The following is a 21,052-nucleotide window of genomic DNA, read 5'->3' as shown; positions in this document are numbered from 1 at the left end:
CCAGCGAGAGCAGTCTCCCCGAAACTTTTCAGCATATTCTGTAATAAATCCCTCCCCCTTACCCCACTCTTCGCATAAAATAGTGGATTTTGGATAAAGTTATGAATATCACGAGTTCTACATTTTTTGATTCGTGCTATAATACAAAAAAATATATAAAAGCTCATTACCAATAGAAGTATTTCTTGAAAATGTAAATCAATGTTTCGTGGAAATATTTTGGAGCAATTTATTGATTTTCTTTCTCAGAAGAAAAAAGTAATTCTCCAAGAAGATCACATGTCTAAGAAAAAATATTGCAACCTTTTTGTGATTATTCCTTTCAAAATGCTATATTTTTATTTTGCTTGTTCCACATACTTCCTGGATGATACTCCATAAAAAAACAAATAGTTTCACAGATATCCTCTGATATTCTAAGAGAATTTTGTAATTTATCTTATACGCCATGAAGCCAAAATTTAAATTCCATGGACAGTTTAATATTCTGGAAATAATATCCATCTACAGGATTTCAATACTACGCATTCTCCCGAATAAAAACATTCTGCAACACATAATTATGTTATGTAATATGATATTGTAACGAAACTTGTCCTGGCTGGCCACAGATTGAATGGTTCAGTGGTGGAATGCTGTAAACTGAAAGCAACAGATTTCAAGTTCGCAAGCAGGCAAGTTGCCAAAAAATTGTTTTGTTTTTGATTTACTTTCTGTTATTTCTCATTTGTTCTAGAATGTTCTTATAATTTTTGCATCCGTCTAAATCTGGAAGACATTTCGTCTTGTGGATAAAAACAGGTGTAAGATTTAATTCCTTGAATAAAGTCTCGCATTGAGATTAGCGAATGTTACGTTTGACTTCAGTTAACACACGGTTAATCTACGCAACAATATTTCAATGTATAGAAAACTCAGAGGATTTTAATTCACTTGTCATTAAATACAGTCTCAGCAGGATTTTCCATTATCCTCTCACTAAAGCTCAGTTAGTAAATAAAAAATAATTGCATTATTAGTGAACTATACATTTGTGGTTTTCTTTAGTTTTTCAAACATAAATAATTGCTGCCTCCCCTTATGATAATCTCATTCAAAAGAGTTCTGAAAACTTTGACGATTGATCAGAAATACCGAAACATATCCACTGTATGTAGGTTTACGCCATATGTGCCTGCTAAAGATATTATTTATCTTAAGATAAATCGAGAATTCTTTAGCATTATTCTAGTTTAATACACAGATCTAGTTATATAGTATCGTTGAGATAGCAGACATGCATTTCTTAAGAGTATCTAATCCAAATAAGAGGGAAGAAACGAGTTTTGCATCTGAAAACATTTTAAACAAATACATCTCTCACCATTCATGACTCATGCTTTGACACCAAAAATGAAAGAGCTTTCAATCAACATGAGAGTTGATTGTGAAAATCTAACTTTATAACTCCGTTTTAATGAAGCTATTTCTTTAACCGGAATCATTCGAAAATAACTATATTCACTTTAGTCTCAACAATGCTCTCAAGTTCATACTTATTACGTTTCCGACTAGAAACATTTGATTTCTGTGAGTATAACTTTAAAGTTTGTTGGAACCCTTTTGTTTCACTCTGTATACACACGACTCATTTTGATCATACGTAACACTAATGTACTTGTATATGATAAACATACTAAATCCTTCCAAAAATCTCTATAACATCGACTCAATATATTTTTACTTTTTATCAATCAAAAAGATATCCTTTTCTTGTAAGTAGAAGTAAGTCACTTATTCTTTTCATTATCTTCTTAGTAGAGAGGAACTTTCGTGTCAATGATTTTAATCTTCTTGGCATTAAACTCTTATATTATATCAGATGAAAAATTCTTAGGTGGACATCTAGAAACGCTGAATTTCAGACTATTTAATTCATCTGTATGGTAGTTTCATTTATTACAATATTATTGATAAGATAACGCATGTGTATTTCCTTTATTTTTCAGTAAACAAAGATCTAAGATTTACAATATTTCATCATTATTTCTAGCATATTTGAAATACATTTAATGTACACATCTATAGTCTAATCTGTAAAAACAATTTTTCTAAACTTTTACAATACAATTGTTTGTGTGCTTGTTTTGTCGTGACTTTGTTTAAAAGCAGGTGTATCGATCCACCAAGAAGTTTGGCATGATCTGCTTTCCATCTGAGAGAAGTATTATTTAAACTATTTCTCTTTTATTTAATATCATTTAGAATATCATTTTTATAGCAACGAATGGCAATCTACAGCATCTAATTGATTCTGGCTTCAAAATTTTTATATATAAAGAATTGTTTATGTAATACAATAAGGTTCTTGCTCAATAAGAGATCGCATCAACAAACTATAGGTTCAATGAATTCTCAAAGTGGATCTTTTGATAACTTTGAGAATAAGAGTTTTTCAGATGACTGGATTAACTTTTTTAGACAAATTGTAAAAACATACTACTCTTTGCCATCATTCAGTGATAAATATGCATGCATTTTCAATTAAATAAATAGAAGGTCAGATCTTATTTGATAATCTAGATTTCTTTATTCGGGATCAAGTGTAGCACTTTCAAAACGTAAAATTAAATTATTAAAAATATAGAAATGAATATTTTAAAAAATTAAAAAGTCCTGAAATACAATATTTAATGATTAATTAATGCAATAAAGAAACAGTATTGTAGGCAAGCTAATATAAAAAAATATCCACATGAAATGAACGAAAAAATGTGAAACACAAAAAAAAAAAACACAATTGTTTTATCATTTCAAAAAAAATCGTAAATAGTGTTATTATTCACATTAAAATATAAATTTTTGACATTAAATTACCATATAAAGGGTATCCACAAACTCATGCAACAAAAAAAATGATGATAATTCACAATAAGATAAACAATATAATCTATATTTACAATCACTATGAGAAATTGAAATAAGTTACGAATGAAATAGTGTTGAAGTACATAAAGGAACTTTTCAAAAAAAATTGATATCCATGGATTTCGTTCATACACGATTGCTTCATGTGTTCCTTCAAGTCTAGTTTAGATTGAGAATGATATAAATGCTATGAAGGCACATTATTTCCACTTCAATGACAAGATATACCTCCTATGGGAGAGATAAGCAATGGCCGAGGATGACCCTTAGAATGCTTCCCTATTTTCGCCACGATAGTCATTCAACTACCAGGATGTCAGGACAAATTTAATTTCCATTCGGTTAAACCGGACGCTATGAAATCCAAACCATAATCCGCTCTATTCCATCCACTGAGTGAGATTCGAAAATTACATAATAGCAGTGGGAAAAGATCCCATAATGCATGTTATCCTATTATTAGGTCTTTATTATTTCTATTCGCTTAATTAGGTATACGACGCTGTGTTTATGTGCCATAAAGATGGCATAGATGTCGAAAACTGCTACAGTTTAATATTTTTTTTTCAGAGTTTTGGTCTAAATAATTCTTAAATTTCCCGCCAGCAAATTGCCATTTGAATAATTAATATTGTTTTCTGATGTAATGAAATTTTATTTATTCTGATTCATAAAATTAGCTTATGTGGCAATTTCTGACTATTTTACTATTTTTTGGAGTTCTCTCTCCCTTTCTCTTTTACTTTTTCTTATTTGCTTGCTTCATAATTCATGAACACACTAAGTATGACAGATAGACACAGCTTCATAAAAACATCGTATTGTATCCCCTGGTATTTACTTGCATCACCAAAATATAATTTCACTTATGAAAAAATATACATTATTTTAATCTCATCTAAATGCATTTACTTAAAAAATTATTGAATTCTGTAATATCAGTTTTCCTATTTTAATTATTTGGATACATAATGACAGAAAATTTATAAATAGAGAAAATTATAAAAAAAAATATCGAACTATAAAAATATTGTGAAATTGTCAATAATATTGGATTCAAAAGCCGCCACTTAATTTTGAAAATCACCAGAATAATCATGCTCGGTATGAATGTGTATCAAATAAGATCTGATCAACAGGGTTCCCATAAATTAAAAACTGATTGTATATGTTCACTTATGAAGTAACACGTGCTCTGTAAAAAGTAACAGAACTTTAAAACCTTTTGAAACTTGGTATCATCTAGATCCATCTGTTTCTTTTCGAACTAGCAAAAAGTTATTTAAAATGACAACCAGATACTTCATTGACAAGGTTTGAAACTTAAACCATTAAGAGCCGTTCCCACGCATCAAATGCTTATCTAATGATCGCTTATCTTTCGAAAATGCCATAGTCTGATATAAAAAAAAATTAGACACATTTCTGCAGTATTCTATAAATTCTTAGTGGAATCAATAGGACACAACATTTCCGAAACAAAAATGATCATATAATTAGAAAAAAAAGAGGATTCATCAAGGAATTCGGATTAAAACGAGCCGTTGCAAATACATCAAAGATAAAGCTTGACATTTCGGTTAGGATTTGTACACGTTTTAAATCATAATTTTCTTTAACTTTTTACTCAAATGTATTCTAGCCATCAAGTTCTGGGCGCAATATCTGTTGCGTGTATATCTACTGAAATTTAATATATCGTTTAAAAATATTTATTGGCAATTGAATATAATAGAAACTCTCTTACTGCTCTGCATTGTTACCTAAAGTTAATTTTTTTTAAAAAAATTATTTATTTGGTTTCATTTATCTAGAAAAGCTTTCGTTTCACAATAATTAATTAATTCACCAGGCTCTCATTGAAATACATAGAAAACATTTTTTTTTTTTTTTTTTTTTTTTTTTAGAATTTATTAGAGCATATTTGAATTCCTCTGATTTTCAGTGCATAGTACTCTGAAAAAATTATTCCTTATAAAACAAAAGTTTGTGTTTAGGTAGAATGTGGGAATCCTGTTCTTTTAAAATATTTAATTTAGATTTTCTACAAAAGGAAATGTGTGCAGTCTGCCAGAAAATAGTTCGAATATTATTTCATTATATAAGATTTTGGAAAGTAAAATTCATATTGAATATATTATTCGTTTAAAAAAATAATCTCTGAAAAATTACATTCAATTAGATTTTTTACTTTGGAAATGAATACAAAATTATTTTCAATATACATATATTGTACTCATATTTATTTGGAGCTATTTTTGATATAAAAATTATAGGAATGGCTTATAAGAGCTGTTTAATAATTTTCACGATTGTTTTCTGTCAATTAAAATCTGAAATAGCGTATATTTTATTTAGGCTCAATATATATATAGTATTTTATTAATTGTATCCAAATAACTGTAACGGAAAGAAATTGTATTATTAAAACCTCTCATTATTTCTTCTTTTTAAATAATACAAATTAAATTTGATAAGATTCTTTATGAAGCGTTTTTCTTAAATTCATCATTTGCAATCTTAATGATGGCAGTTATCCACTTCATGTTTCTTTATGAAAAATTTGATTCTGTTTTTTCTGTTAAACGCGTTTCAAAAATATAAGAATACAATCAATGCATCTATCACAGGTTTTCTGTAAATTAACAATAAGTATCTTTAAAGACTATTTTTATCATAATGATAATTTTTACTTTATATGAGTTAAATCTTTGATAAAAATTGATTCTAAAAGATATTAAGATCCATTTGCTATTCATATATTTTTTGATATTTTTTTATATATTTATATGATATATTTACTTTTAAAATAGAATTTAAATGGCATACAGCCTAAAAAAATAAAATTATTGTTAAATTTATATTACCGATTATATTTGTTCTTGAGTTTGGTTTAGTTATATTAATGTCCCATTTTAAAGCAACATTAGGGCTATTTTGGGACGGACCTCGTCATTTTGAACCACGGTTAGATGACGAGGAGGACTATTGACCTGTCACCCCCCCCTTCTCTAAACTTCCACACCACACCGGTGGGAGGACATTTGGCCCTGACGGATTTAGCGAGCACCAAACCCGTTTACACGACGGTTCTTCGGTGGAATCAGATCTCGAACCTGAAACCTTCCGGTTCCAAAGCCGAAACCTTACCACCAGATCATCGCGGCCATATTTGCGCTTGAAGAGTTAAAAACAAAAATCCAGGGCATTGCCATGTTAACATACTTTATATTTAAATTAAAATTCTTATGCTTCAAGAAAAAATAGTTTGTACTATATTTATCTCCGTTGAGAGAGAAGACCGCATCTGGATCAATTAACGACTCTATCTTCCTGTAAGCAGAACATGGACAAAATTATCTTATTTCTGCCTTTTTTCGACTTTTCTGCAATTGCTACATGTTACCATATCTAAAATCATGAATGACATAAAATTGTAATTCGAATTAAGTTCTTGTAAAATATTAATTTTGAAAGAGGAAATTATTTTTCTATTGAATGATGAATTATTATCTAATCTTGAATCTATGGATACTTTTTCCTTTGTTTCATGAAGAAATCAATAGTGAGATCGAGTGAAGAGTAGTTCTGAAGTATTCGAATACTTTCTTGACCGACTGCACACATTTCCAATTTTCGTTACATTTTCTCAGTAATTTTCTCATCAACGAAAGGATGAGCTTCTTTGTTGATGATCAAATCATCAAGTTCTGCTCATTAATATCCCTGCTATTCACTAATTCAGCGACCGTCCTTGCTGCAGAGGCTGATGGGGGCCGTGATGCCATCACGGCAGGGCAGTTTGAATTTGGACGAAGACCAGTTCGAAGACGCCGACTCCCACTTGCCACTCTCACGGCAGGGCTCTGTGCACCGCTCCAATCTCAGGTGAGTTCTTTCTCTTCTGAATCACTGTGGTCATTCTTTTTTCCTTCCTCGCACGCGAAGCATGCAAAGGGAAAGTTCCGCTCAAATGAGCGGGAATGCTCTCCCCGAAACTTTCCCGCGTAAAAATGCAATCCCAGAGAACGCTTTGCAAGGTCAATAATTACGAAATATTGACCTTTGGCGTGAATTTGGCCTTTTTGCTGTATCTATCGTGTGATTCTTGGCGAATGTTTCGGCGAGTACGCGAGAAAGTTTTGGGGAGACCACCACCACTGGTTCGCGATAATGATGTTGTATAAATTTTCGAAGGAATAATGAATTCACTCGGATGAACGGGCTTCCTGCTTTGTTTATCAATAAGAGAGATAGAAGTCATAAATCTAGAAGTTAGAGATAGAAGTCATAAATCTAAGAGATAGAAGTCATAAATCTATGACTTCTATCTCTAAGACCAAATTCGGAAGAGTTTTTGTCTCTTTTATACAAAAGATAGAATTCTGTGTTCTTCCTTCTGATAGTTCTTTATCTGTTTTCTGATAGTTTTTTATCTGATAGTTCTTTATCAGTCCCCTTTTTACTGATTAATCATGGAAAAAATAAGTACCATCCGGTTTCTATGCACATTGCAGAAAAGAAAGAACACTAAATAATAATAGCAGTTCTTTCGTTTTGAAAAAAGTCATTTTGCTTAAATAATTAAAGCTACAAAAATGAACGTCTCAAATAGAGTTACTTCTAAGTAATCTCAGGATAAAGAAAACGAAAAAAAAAAAGACTAACTTCTTATTATTCTTAACATTTTTGAATAGAATGTCGAAATCTTGAAATGCCCATTGATAAAGAACTGCAGCGGAGCTTGAATGATAATACGAAACTTCCCATACATAAAAGAGAAAAGTTGCCCGCATTGCTTTATAAATATTCAGTCATTAAACTAAAATTATAGTTGAATTCCTGAATTATGTTTTACTTGTGCACCAGATGAAAGTGATAGCAATTTTTGAAATTAAATTGCGAAATATAAATTAAGGGTTTTAAGTAATTAATTATTTACCAATAATCACACATTGATTATTTAGAATACAATTTGAATGACAAAAATTTTATTACATGAAAGAGGCTTCAAAAATGTTATCTTTTTCCCTGTTGAATTTCAAATCCATTGGCAGCGTCTTTAAAAATCATTCATATCACTGCTTTAACTGCAGTCAGTGATTTGGCTCTAGTTACAATCGCGGTCTATTTTCGATGGAGTTCTGGTGAACAAATGGTTAAGTCAAAGAAATGGCACTGAACTCCTCTCACTGATCGTGAGAGGAGTTTGCCCAGTGAATTTCTTTTCATAGGAATATTTGAAACACTATATTTAAGGACGAAAGTTGCTTTCATTTATCTGGATATATAAGGAATTCCACCTCTCCTCTTTAATTTCATAAAAGTTGGGATTATGAGGATAAAGAATGCGAGTGATGAATGCTTTCGAACAAGGAGTCACAAGTTTTGAATACAGTTGAGGACGAGGAGAATGAGAATATTAATGAAAATCATTTTGAGTTTCTAACTTTTAGACTATTGCAATAACTATCGGTAAAACTTTAGTAGTTTATGATAAGTTGATGATTTTCATCATTTGAATTATGTATCTATCTTCAATCATAAGGAAGAAATGAGGGAATAAAAATGCCCACTTCCTTTGAACTAGATGGCTCAAATTCAACACAGACTTTCCCTCTCTCTACCTCACCCATTCGAATCCAAAGAAAATTTATTTAGTTATCGTATTCCCTAGATTTAATGTGCAAAACATTAAAGGCATATTACATTTGTATCGATATATATACATATAATATCACTTTAATTGTGCTCTTAAAATAAATAGTTTTCTAACTACTAGAATTCAAATTTAAAAAAGTACCTATACTGTAAGTTTAGAGCTAATTTTCCGACACTTCTTAGAATCTCTTCATTTCTATAACTTTAATAGTAGGACATTAAGCTAAAATATCAGATGAAAATCAGATGCCTAGAGCAAATACTTGCTCTAATATATTTCGGTAAAATTCTTTTCACGAAATTATATAAGTTCTAAATGCGTTCCCACGGATTAATGGTCTCTTTATTCCCTTCATCATTGTATTAAATATATTACAGGGTATTTTAACAGGGTATAAACAAAGAACTTTTAAATTCCTCTGAAAGATTAGAATTTTGTCTGATAATGAATAAAAAGAATGAAACTGTGGTTTAAAAACACTCCTATTTATTTACCATAAACATGTTGTACATGGCTTATGTTTATTTTTGTTTTCTCATCGACCGATACTATTTATTTCTAGAACCCGGGACTATCATTTTTTTTTTTTTTTTTTTTTTTTTTTTGACGATTTTACCCTGATGAGGAAATGATACGTGGTGAATAAAATGACTGCATTTCCGATATTCTTTATTATGCGTTGACTTTTGTCCAGCTAAATACGACTTTTTTTTTCACTTTTTATTTTGAACTGTACTATTTCATTCTGATGTGAAACTTGTGTATTTATTATCCATATATCTAGTTCAATTTTCGGATTATCTGGATTTGATACGATACGCAATTTCACTGATAATCGGAATTTACTATATTAGTAAATAAGTAATTTACTATATTAGTAAATAAGTAATTTACTATATTAGTAAATAAGTAATTTTTTACGTTTTACTATATAAGTAAAACGTAAAACATTTCCTCCTCCATCTTTCATATCACCCATATTTTGTGAAAATGAGTGCCCCCTAACGGAAACGCGAAAGCACGGAGGGTTTCTGAAAATAGACAATATGTATTTATAAACAGTTACAATTCATCAACTGGAGTAAAGGTGGTTTCACACTCGGACGACCAGTACGCTGTGTATGCGTAGAAAGATACTGATTTATGTTTGCCGATATTTATTTTTTTAGATTTATGTTTGTTCATAAGATAGAATCAGGCACATTCCAAGCTTGGCTATTGGCGTGCCCGAATTTTTTATTTTTTTTTCCCTCACTGTGTATCGTATTAAATTGATGGATTATCGTATTAAATTGATAGACACAAAGAATCATGGTAAAATAAAAATAAAAAGTCAATATACTTAAATTTAGAAAACTATAGGAAAAAATGACAAAAAAAAAAACACAACCTCGCAACAGAAAGAACAAATAGCAAAAATGTCGGAATGAATCTATGATAAGTGATCCATTTTTTCACGCCATAAAAAACGCCAAATTCTACAAATGCATGCGCAGTAAGAAAAAAATACAATACAGCAGAATGTCGTTGTTCCGTGGGACAAGTACTTGCCTTGGACCGAACAGCATTTTTCAGCCTTTCAATTCATGCGATGCTTACTGGCCGTCTTATAACTTGCCGAGTACGAACATGGCATAAGATTAGTTCCTGGACAATAAAAAACATAAATTTGAATATATATTGTCATTATAAATATTACGTCTTTGTATTGAATAATTTAAGTTATGAAATATTGTTATAACAAGTTGTTATTATTTATGAATTATTCAAAATCTGCCTACATTTTTGGGACGTCTTGCATTGGTATTTTGTCTTTTTAATTTCTTAAATATGCGCTTCGCGCATTCTAACCTCCTTTCAGTATCGATAAGAACCACAATAATGAAGATAAGAAATGGAACAGATCCTTCAGCTTTCTTCGTAGAGGAAGCAGCAGAAGGAAGAAAAAAGGCAACGACGTTGCAGAACCAACTTATACTCAAGTGAGTTTTCTTTTCATTCAATATGCATTACTTTTATTCAATATCTTTCTTCAATATGTGATGGAACGAAGATCATTAAGATCCAAGGAGTGGAAGCAAGAAGATGTACGTTTTCGGGAGCATTTCTTTAATGATCACATTTCAACTAAAACAAACACAGACACGAAAGACAAGAAAAGACATTAACGCTCGCTCCTTGAAAGAACAGCATCACATCTCACTATAATAACAATCGCAATGCATTATGACATGCGCACCTAATAAGCATCTCCATCTATTATCCAAAAGAGAAGATAGAATAATGCAACTGCTACAAATATAAATACAATGTCTGCATTATTAAATAAAAAATTTCTGTATTACTTCTGATCGCCATCTATTAGTTTAAATGTACAGGGTGGCCATAAAATAACTTTTCCTGTTTGGAGGCATCTACAGATCTTTGGAAGGCGTGGGAAAGATAAATTCCGCAGAAAAAAAAATTAGTACTAAAAGTCGCCGATAGAAGAAATATTGGCGCTGCTACCATGAATGAACGTGGAAATTTACATATCGAGATGGATTATATAAAATTCTTAGTGAGTGTGACAGCAGTGCCACGCATTCCTTGTCAAAAAGGAAGAGTAAACGATCTGTTAGCAGTTCGTTCTTGATTGATAATATGTTCTTGACTATGGTCCTTGGACCTATGAGTACCTGAAATCCGTAATGTACTCTGGTAGCATTCTAAACCTGCATATCTTGAACCAGAACATAAGACGGGCTGTTGTGAACATTGAAGCTAACAATTTACAGACAGTTAGAGAACATCATTCACCGTATGCAGTAGATTGTACCCAGGAAAGATCAGCATATTGAAAATGTTGCACGGCGTCAAAAGGACCCTATTGTTGATGAATAAAAGAATGATTTTCATGAATTCATTCATTATTGAACTCCCAAAGCGCTAGTATTTCCCCTATTGGCTACCATTGTAATTAATCTTCTTTTCTGCGGAATTCATCTTTCCGTGAATTCCACAGTCTATATATGAAATGTTATTCCATTTCGTGCATTCGTTTAAGCTGCAGATGCCGCCAAACTTGGAGAGTTATTTTATAGCCACCATGTATTTTTTTTTCTCTTCTTTGAATCAACTAATATATCTGAATCAGCTTCCAATATACATTTTATTGAATTTCTATAAATATCTTGTCTACGATGTAATACGTTTTTATGAACTACAGATGAGATAGAAAAGATTCTTAAGAAAGATTTTTTGTTTAATTTGTGTCTAAAAATTCTTCTATTACTTCTTTTTGTTTCACTAACGATAATGGAAAAAAAAAAATACCAATCTTAACACATTGCGTACGGGTCACCAGATTTCTCGTTTTTAGCAGGCCGATATTTGTGACCGGGTCACGAAATATCTTGTTTTCATGTTTTTTCGGCTAAATCGATGCATAACCAGCCACAGGCAAATATTTAACACATTAAGGACCGCAAAGAAATCTGTACGACATAAGCCTGGGACAGCAAGTCTTTGGACAAACGTACGTTCTAAAATCATTATTTATGAAGCAATAACAAACGGGACACGCACCACGGGAAAACTCGTGAGCAGTCCGTAACAGATGGAACGCGAAACACGAGAAAATTCGTGAGAGATCCTTAATATCTTAAAACAAGATACTTCTGCAAATCGTACCGAACATCATTGCACAATAGAATATGTTTAACCAAATATCACACTCTAAAGCATTATTCAAGTCTGTGAAATAAATAATAGTTAAACGGTAAAATATCTTATATAATAAATACATGTATAAAATATATAGCAATATTTCAGAATACTTTATGTAAATATAATACCAAATGCAAATTAAAAATGTGCATATATGCATCCTTTTGCTTGTCAAGCATGTTTCTAGAGCGTACAAAAGTGTGCGTGTCTTGAGAGCGCGTTGAGCGCATAGAGCTAACTCCGTATGCAATGTGTTAACAAAAAAAAAAAAAAAAAAAAAAAAAAAGGTTATTAATATCTTCATTTTAAATTTTAAAAAATTGGGGGGGGGGGGTGTTTTTGCGCATTCATTAGTAGAAAATTCTTACAAATTGATGACTCTAATCGTCCTTTAATTCAAAACATGATGTCGGCTCCCAACGTTCAACAAACCATTGGAACAAAAGCGCAAGTCATTTTATTGTAAAAAACAAATTAACAGTGGAAATAAATCTCTTAAAAATATTTGTCTAGCCAAATATAATGTGCAAAATATGATGTTTTCCAGGGTCGGGACGGCCACCTACAACCAGCTGGCCCACCTGCTCGTACGCCTTCTCCTGCGTTCGGCCGACGATCGCCGGTGTCTCCCCCTCATGGCCGCTGTCCTACCCCTATTCGACGAGCACCCTCCCCTCGCCGCCCCCACCACTGTGACATCAACTTCACGGAAGCCGCCTCGGGAATGGTCGAGTTCGTTCACGAGAAACACGAAAACAAAAGAAGAGGAAGATCCAGAAGTTAGTATCGTTCGAATTTCCTTTTGTATTTTTTTCCCCCATCTTTCTATTTTGTATCAAAAAGTGCTTTGATAGAGGTCCTGAACCCTTAATATTTGAGATCCAATTTTCTAATGAGTCTTAATGGCACTTTTTTTCATTTTTTAAATTGATTTCAATAATTTAAGAATACAGAAATAACTGTTGAGGTGCTTTTGTAAGATATCTATATGACTAAATACGGGAATTGAAATTTTTAAGCAGGATTTTAAACTATATCACATGTTTGACGTAGCATTATCATAATTGGTTTTTTCGCCATTAAACTTCATCAAAGAAATCAATCTATGTATCCGAATCCTATTTATGTATCCTTGTATGGATCTATGTATCCTTTAAGGTAAATATACATACAATCTGTGTATCCTTTAAGAAAGTTGGAGGAACATCGACGTGAATGGTCCGTGCCAACTTGGTGGTTCATGTATGGAAGCTTAATTAGAAACACTTTCTGCAAATAGAATAGACATAAATACAAAAAAAATAAAATGGCAAGAACATGATGCTACACAGAAAGCTATGAAAAACATCTGTTTTTATAGCGAAGCTAAAAAAAATTCTGATTTTTTTTATTTTTTGCTTTGAAACTCCGATACTCTTTACTTCCTTTTGTAACTGAGAGTTCGATGACTCTCAGAGAAAGAAAATGAAGCAACAAGCAAGAGAAAAGTAGGTCGGGACAATTCGTCTAATAAATCATTAAAGCCCACTATGATTATAACTAATTGATTTTTGTTGTTATTTAAGTAACCCTTTTCTTCCTTTGAATTTAGAACCACTAAAGTTGCAATTAGAGCAAGCACGGTTTGAAGTGCTGATCATTTTTTCATTCTCATCAAAAGTTCGCCTTCGTTCTCTCGTTTTTTTTTTTTTTTTTTTTTTTTTTTTTTCCTTTTTATTGTTTGATTACTGTTGACTCGAAATAACACTTCATTGTTAGGTTACCTTTATAATTCAAGCAACAAAATTGTTGTTGTAAGAAAATATTACCCTTGTTATGCAAATAATACAGAATTTCCTTTCATTCTAGATAAGAGGCGGGACTACTCTCCCTCACGAGGACGATCTCCAGTTCCTAAGCCTTCGTGGCGTCGGGCCCCGACGCATTCCAGGAGTCGAAGCCACAGCCCTGTCTACCCGAGCGTCCGACTGGACCGACGCTCTCGGACACCAAGCCCTACCCCTTCCACTCCAACTCAGAGTGAATACTATGGCACTTCTCATCTTCACTATCGCTCTCGAAGTCCAAGCCCTTCCTCTGTACATAGTTTGCCCCTCGTCCATCCTAGGCGGGGGCGCCGCCTGCCTCCTACTCCCACCAAGCCTTCGACCCTGAAGCTGGACGTCCTGTCGACGGATGCCATCAACTTCCCGGATGTCTCCCATTCGCCCACTGTTCCCCAGCCCAGTCGGTCCAGCATCAACTTCCCAAAACTCAGTGCCTCCCCAACCCACAACCAGCCTTGGAGGGAAAGGACAGCTGGGCCCTCCCTGGTCAAAGATCACAGGGAGGGTCCGGGCCACGGGACCCATCTGAAGGCCGTCGAGCCCCTGAGTTTCGAGGCCGCTGCTGCCATCGGCAGGGGCTCCCGCCATTTGCCTTCTTCGCCCCTGCCAAACGGATACAAACCCGGGCAGAGGCAGAGGGAGCCACTGACCATGGTCGTGAGGACGTCGAAGGGACCATCACGACACCACGACCCGCACGAAGACGACTGGTGCTAGCAGCGAACCCACGGCCTTCTTTCTACACAGTGCCATTAACGAGGGAAAAGGGGGGGGGGGACGACCCACCCTTTTGCTGCTCACATCAATAGCCTTCAAAGTGTTGTGTATCTGTACAGACACGCGCATATATACATATATATATAATGCATTATATAGAATATACATATACAGGACCACCTCCTGATACCAGATACTCAGGCTCGAGAGAGAAAGAGAGAAAGTTGGGAGTTCATTCACAAAACTTCCAGCAACACTCGAGTGTCTGCTAGAGAGAGGTGGAGGTTTGACTGTATATGTATATCATCTATAAATATGACTTCAAAAACATGTTGCTGTGGCTAAAAGTCAATTTGTGTTATACCAATATATATATAAATATATATATATATATAAATATATATTCTCTGCACTTATGGGGGGCGGTCCCCGGTGTATGATGGTGAATATTTCCTTTTTTATATTTTTACTTTGTTGAATTCTTTTACTTTTTTCTACTACTACTACTACAAGACACTGATATGAACGGGGGAGATTCCACTGGGTGTGTCAAGTCTCCTCACTTAAATCTTTCAGGTTATGCTGTGATAGATCATTGTACCCTATTTAATGTTCCCTTAGCATCTACACAGAAGTCAAAGAGGAAACCTTTCTCCCCCTCCCCCTCTTTTTCTCGCAGTGGAAGAGATGCCTCTTAACATATTCAGAATTTTTCGACATTTGATAGCAGTAGCATAGTGTATATTTACTGTATTAACTGTGATATTAGGTGTTGAATGTTGGACTGATCAGTCGATGTCTGCTGTATCTCTGGTTCCCATATCATTTGCAGCCAAATCGCGTCATCTATCCCGATTTCAAACAAATTCACCAAAAAAAAAATTGTATCAATTTTTTTTAACGAGCGGACGAGTTTTCTCTTTTGTGTATAAACAATTCCCCAACCTTAACTCAATGATTATCCAATTTCCTCAAACAGCAAATCCGTTTGTATATTATTGCAAGTACCAATGAACACCGTCTTTTGTACAGAATACAGTAATACAGACTTCATGAACCTCTTCATTGTCAGCTAATTTTATCTCTTTATTTTAAAACTTTGTTTAAAAAAATCTAACTTAAAGATTTATCTTGAAAAAAATCAAATAAATTATACTCAATAGAGTAGTTTTAAGTAATGCTAGAAAGAATGATGCCACAACAGTTATTTTGTAAAAATGTCATAATATATTTTCGACAAACATTTAAACTACAGAATTAAAAACACCAAATTTAAAATCTCCAAAGCATCCACAAGAACATAATCGAAAAAGTAGCTTTAAATGAACATCAGAAACGTAATTAGACATGAGGGCGCCACAGCACATCTTTAAGATGAGGTCAATAGAAAGATAGGAGGGTAGGACTAAAGCAGTGCCAATGTATATAACTGCACTGGCACTGTAACAGGCACCCTTTGAACCGGGGACCTTAGTTAATCACTGCTTCTCACCTACATTACTGGAAATCTGAAGATCTCCATTGAAAAGCCGTTAAACTTGGCTATCAATTCGTATTCCAGGCGAACTGTTTGAAGCAAAATAGAAAACTCGTCTACTGAAAAGCAAACACATTAAATATGAAACAGCAAATGGATTTCTAACAAAATCACATTATCCAATTAAATGTCCGTGTTCGATGTTTCAAAATTAGATCGCACTTTCTATTGGCCAGTATTAAAAGCGTCTATACCGTCTTTTTTATGTGAGGCACATTGTCTTTCGATTCCCAACCGTTGAAATTTTTATAGCACTTTCCATAGACTACTGTATTAAGCAACATGATGTATTCCTATTTATATTGAACTATATTAGTCATCGTCATGAATTAGACTGAACTTTTCAATGATAAAACCATATTTGTAAAGTCATTCCACTTGTCATTACAAAGGGGCCAAAGTACGGAAGTAAGGTAAAAAAAAACATCAAAGTTAAAACTATGCCAAAAAAATCTGTAGCAATTAATTTAAAGATTTTATTAAGTTTTTTAAAAAATATTTTATATCATAATGATAATGGTTCAAAGCATTAGTTCAAAATTTTTCGCATATTTATTAATAAACAATATATATACTTGGTTAAACTGTGTTAATCTCACAAAAGTTTTTTAAAACAGCCAGCTGAATCCTCTAAAAATTGACAAAAACTATTGCATCAAAATCTATTACATTCTTGTGAGTCGTTTTTTATACATGGCCAAACATTAATTAAACTACTTACTTTTAAAGGAGGAAAGAGAATGTGTCTTTAAATTTCTAACACTAAACATACCTTTTAAATTAAACGTTTTTTACCAGTCGTAAACACATTGAAGTTGTATTCGTACGTTAGTTATTGTGTGAGAATTTGAAATATCACCGGTTACTTATAAACATAAAAATGACTTGGAGCACTGGTTACCTGAAGTCCCCAAAAGTGCCTCGTTTAAACGTAGCCCTTAAAATTAGGAATTATATTTTTTTCGAGAAAATACGGGAAATCAAACATATCTTACAATTAAGCTTTGCAAAAAAGTTTGGAGACAAAAAAAATATTTTCCTTAATAATTTTAGTTTAATTTCTTTTGATAAATACTTTCTCAAAATCACCAAGAAAACACAATTTGGTCTTATTTTTATAATTTCTGTTTTAGATATTAATAATTTGATTTCATTTGAATTTTCTAAACTGATAATAATGTTAAAATGTCAATATACAATTCAAAATCTAAATATTTTTAAATACCTAATTTGGTTTTAAATTCAAACATTTGGAAGGGGAAAAAAAAGAACAATGAAACTGATCAATTCATTTATGAATCATTTATCATCCAATTCATATAACTTGCAAAGCGTTATTTTCAAATCAAATACGTATTATAAAATAAAAAATAATGTTTTTAACGAATTCCGTGTCAAAGTCTAATCAAGCTAAATATTAACCGAATGCATGAAAGCACTCAATACTCAACTGTTTGCAAAACCCTTTAGATATGTTTGATATTCCAGTGCAAACAAAACATTAATCAAATAAATAGGGACACTGTAACCAGGCTAAGTGCTTTGTATTTCTTTTCCACTTGCAGAAAACAAAAATATTTTATATATTAAATTACGAATTTATTTTCGACAAAAAAAATTAATTGCAGCAAAACTGCCATATAGTGATTCATAATTCTAAACTCAAAGCATATTGAGGAAACTAATGTTTCATTTTAAACATAAGCATCAATCAATATTAAAGAATGGGTACAAAAAATAATGGATTTTCAAACAGATTTTATTTTTATTATTATTTTAGTGATAAAATGCATTTTCAACCTAGTTGTTTGCTTGTTTATTTTAAATGGCATCAAAATTGTGCAAAATGAACAACCATTATTGAAAAAAACATATAATTTAATACAAACCACTGCTTTCCAAAAACCAAATATTATTTAAGGCAAACTTATTTATTTTTAATCTATAAATGATATATGTAAAGACAGAAATGTGAAATTACTTTCAGTTGATTTAAAGTGACCAGGCATCCCAAATCAACCTACAGATTTCTGATTTTTGAGTCTTTGTCCCATTTTTTGCTCCTAAATAAATATTTCATAAAATAATTTTTCATTGTTTGTTGTTGTTGTTTTTAACTTTTCTATCTAAGAATTCTAATTCGTTATTTATTTTTTTTCTCTTTATATTGAATAGGTCACTTTACTTTGACCAATGTCATGAAACTTGAAAATAATTATTAAACCAAAATACTATAATATTACTGCTTATTTATTTCTTATTCCTTTTTTTTCTTCAAATTTTTACAAATGAATGTTTGGTGATTTTCTTTTTCTTTCTACTTTGCCCATTTCCATATTAAATATTCTTTTCCCCGCTTTCTCAATCAGCATTTTATTCCGGTCACTTCATTTAAATCAAAAGACCTTCTAGCTTTTAATAACATCAAACTCAGTAAAAAGAATCCACGTTATATCACACATATCAAAAAAATAACAATAATCTGCAAACGAAAAAAGTTTTAAATATTTTTTTTAATTTACGGCCTTCTAACCTTAATTTCAATCTATTTCTATAAAAATGCCCTGATTGAAAATTTAAAACGAGCTAAAAACGATGTAATCTCCTGCTCTGGCGCGGTACTCTAGCGGTGTACTTTCAACCTCATACAAACGACTGCATTTGATGAGAGAATGCTAAACAGAGATTTTCTCCCTCTCAGAAAATGCATTCGTTCGCATGAAGTCAAAGTTCAGCCACTGACTCGCAAGAGTCGGCGATTGCAATTCGAATTGCGAGTACTTTTCTTTTCGCGCGAGTGTGAGGTCTACAGTATCACGTTAGCAATTTATTTCTTTCCTCACTCGAGCTCCAATTAGATGGGTCCAAAGGTAATAGATATTTTTATAGTATCTTTTAAAACCAAAAGTGGCCTAGCCTTCTAAGGTATATTTTATTGCTTATAAAATGTGAAACTTTTTTGAAATTAGGTCATAGATATTCGAGTGATTACACAGTGCCAAGAATTATAAAGAAATAGACTTAGTATAGGCAGTGATGTTTTACTCGCTATTCTTATATGAAGTAGCATAAGAATTATGAGAAAGCATGTTTGGATATTCATATTAAATAGAATACATTAGAGAGATTTTGGATACTCAGAAACAAAGTAACAGAAAAAAATTAGTAATAAGCAAAAGATAAAGAAAAAAATAACTCCCTCTTTTTCAAATAGAAGAAAAATATTTTAATTTGTATTAAAGAAGAAAAATATCTCTACATGATATTGTTTAACATTGTAGAAAATATTTACTTATCTCTCTGCATTTTTAAAAAGCTATTAATAGATTTATATTGAAATAGAAGCATACTAATAAATGAATTTTACAATGCATTAAAGTTCTTTTAATACATAATTATAACTAATTTTCTCCCAAAATATTGAATTTTTAGATATGCAAAACATTTTAAGAAACTAAGAGCACATCTCGGATATTGAAACAGAGAAGATTTTCATCATCAGATTTTAATATTTAACATGTTACTGACAATGATTAATCTGAAAAAAATATTTAAAAAACAAGAAAGTTTTCGATTTATCAATAACTGCCATACAGTAATAAGAAAAAGCAACTTTTGTGAATGTTCAACTTAGATAATGATTGCGCATAAAGCAAGGCCATTCACTTTTGCACTAACAGTCTAAAAAATATTCACTATTCAGTGTATAGCGTGACGTCTTATAAGCTTCCATATAAAAAAAAAAATTATACTTGATGTAATAATCTGTCACATAATTAGAAATAACAGTTTCAGTGTTGTAAATGATAATGTACCAAACCTGTTTTTTCGAGTGTACTGTCAAAATTCTATTCACATCCTTTCCTAAACTAAATCGATCCTTAAAAAAAGGAAACAAACATTTATATAACCAGTGTCAATGAAAAACAGTTTTAACTTTTCAATTTAAAAAATCTTACAGTTTCATGGATAAACTTCCACAATTTAGGAAATTTCCCAGTTCTTAAGTTGAATCATAAAAACATTTTTCACAGGTTCATTCATTTATAAGGATAATTAACATTTTAAATTAATTAGTATTTGTTAATATTTAGATAAATTTATTAACTAAGAAAGAAAAATAAAAGTTTTCTAAAAACTAATTAAGTTTGTATTTAAATTGCATTTATAAGCTATAACAAGGTTTGCGAATTTTAAATACAAATTTAGTAAGTTTTATAAAATATATTTAAGAAAATATGTTGAGTTTATACAAAAATAATTCTCACATAAACTCAACACATTTAATGCAGTTTTAAATTAAAATCTTTTTTTTATTGTTATTGGCAATGTAGTTCAGTTTATACAAATATATTTACTATCAACTTAGAGTTTTTATGATTATTACTTTTTAAAATGTGAGCTTTTATGATAAATTTCTAAAGTATTTTCAAAATGTCATTAAAATGGACAGAAATTTCTTTTCAATATTATTTGATGTATGTCTATAAAACAATTTTCCAAAAAGTTAATGATTGTTATATTTTTTATTTCTTCCTTAAAACAAATGTATATGGCCATCAAATAAAAAAGTTTAACCTTAAGAAAATAATTTTTCAATGTGTCAAAGACCTAGCTGTAATTTATATCTACTCTTAATGTTGTGTCTATATGGTACTCTAGAAAAGTTGAAATGTTTGTATCTCATGAAATGTA

The 21,052-nt window shown here is 31.6% G+C and overlaps 1 protein-coding gene across 10 annotated transcripts in view; it reads left to right on the top strand.

Moving 5' to 3' along the window:
* LOC129984378 (voltage-dependent calcium channel type A subunit alpha-1-like) overlaps positions 1 to 20,404 on the top strand; it is a 391,421-nt gene extending 371,017 nt beyond the window's left edge. For 8 of the 10 annotated variants that reach the window (XM_056094248.1, XM_056094250.1, XM_056094251.1 and 5 more), the window contains 4 exons: positions 6,653 to 6,795; positions 10,431 to 10,551; positions 12,825 to 13,056; positions 14,126 to 20,404. In XM_056094248.1, coding sequence (XP_055950223.1) covers positions 6,653 to 6,795; positions 10,431 to 10,551; positions 12,825 to 13,056; positions 14,126 to 14,820 — 1,191 coding nt within the window. In that variant the 3' untranslated portion in view covers positions 14,821 to 20,404. The remainder of the gene's footprint in view (positions 1 to 6,652; positions 6,796 to 10,430; positions 10,552 to 12,824; positions 13,057 to 14,125) is intronic. The other 2 variants (XM_056094255.1, XM_056094253.1) reach the window with 1 other exon arrangement.
* The last annotated feature ends 648 nt before the right edge of the window (positions 20,405 to 21,052 follow it).

The sequence above is a fragment of the Argiope bruennichi genome, chromosome 9 (genome assembly GCF_947563725.1).
Source record: "Argiope bruennichi chromosome 9, qqArgBrue1.1, whole genome shotgun sequence".
Taxonomy (NCBI): domain Eukaryota; kingdom Metazoa; phylum Arthropoda; class Arachnida; order Araneae; family Araneidae; genus Argiope; species Argiope bruennichi.
The sequence above is the reverse complement of the archived record's forward strand: the minus strand, read 5'-3'. Positions and strand labels throughout refer to the sequence as shown.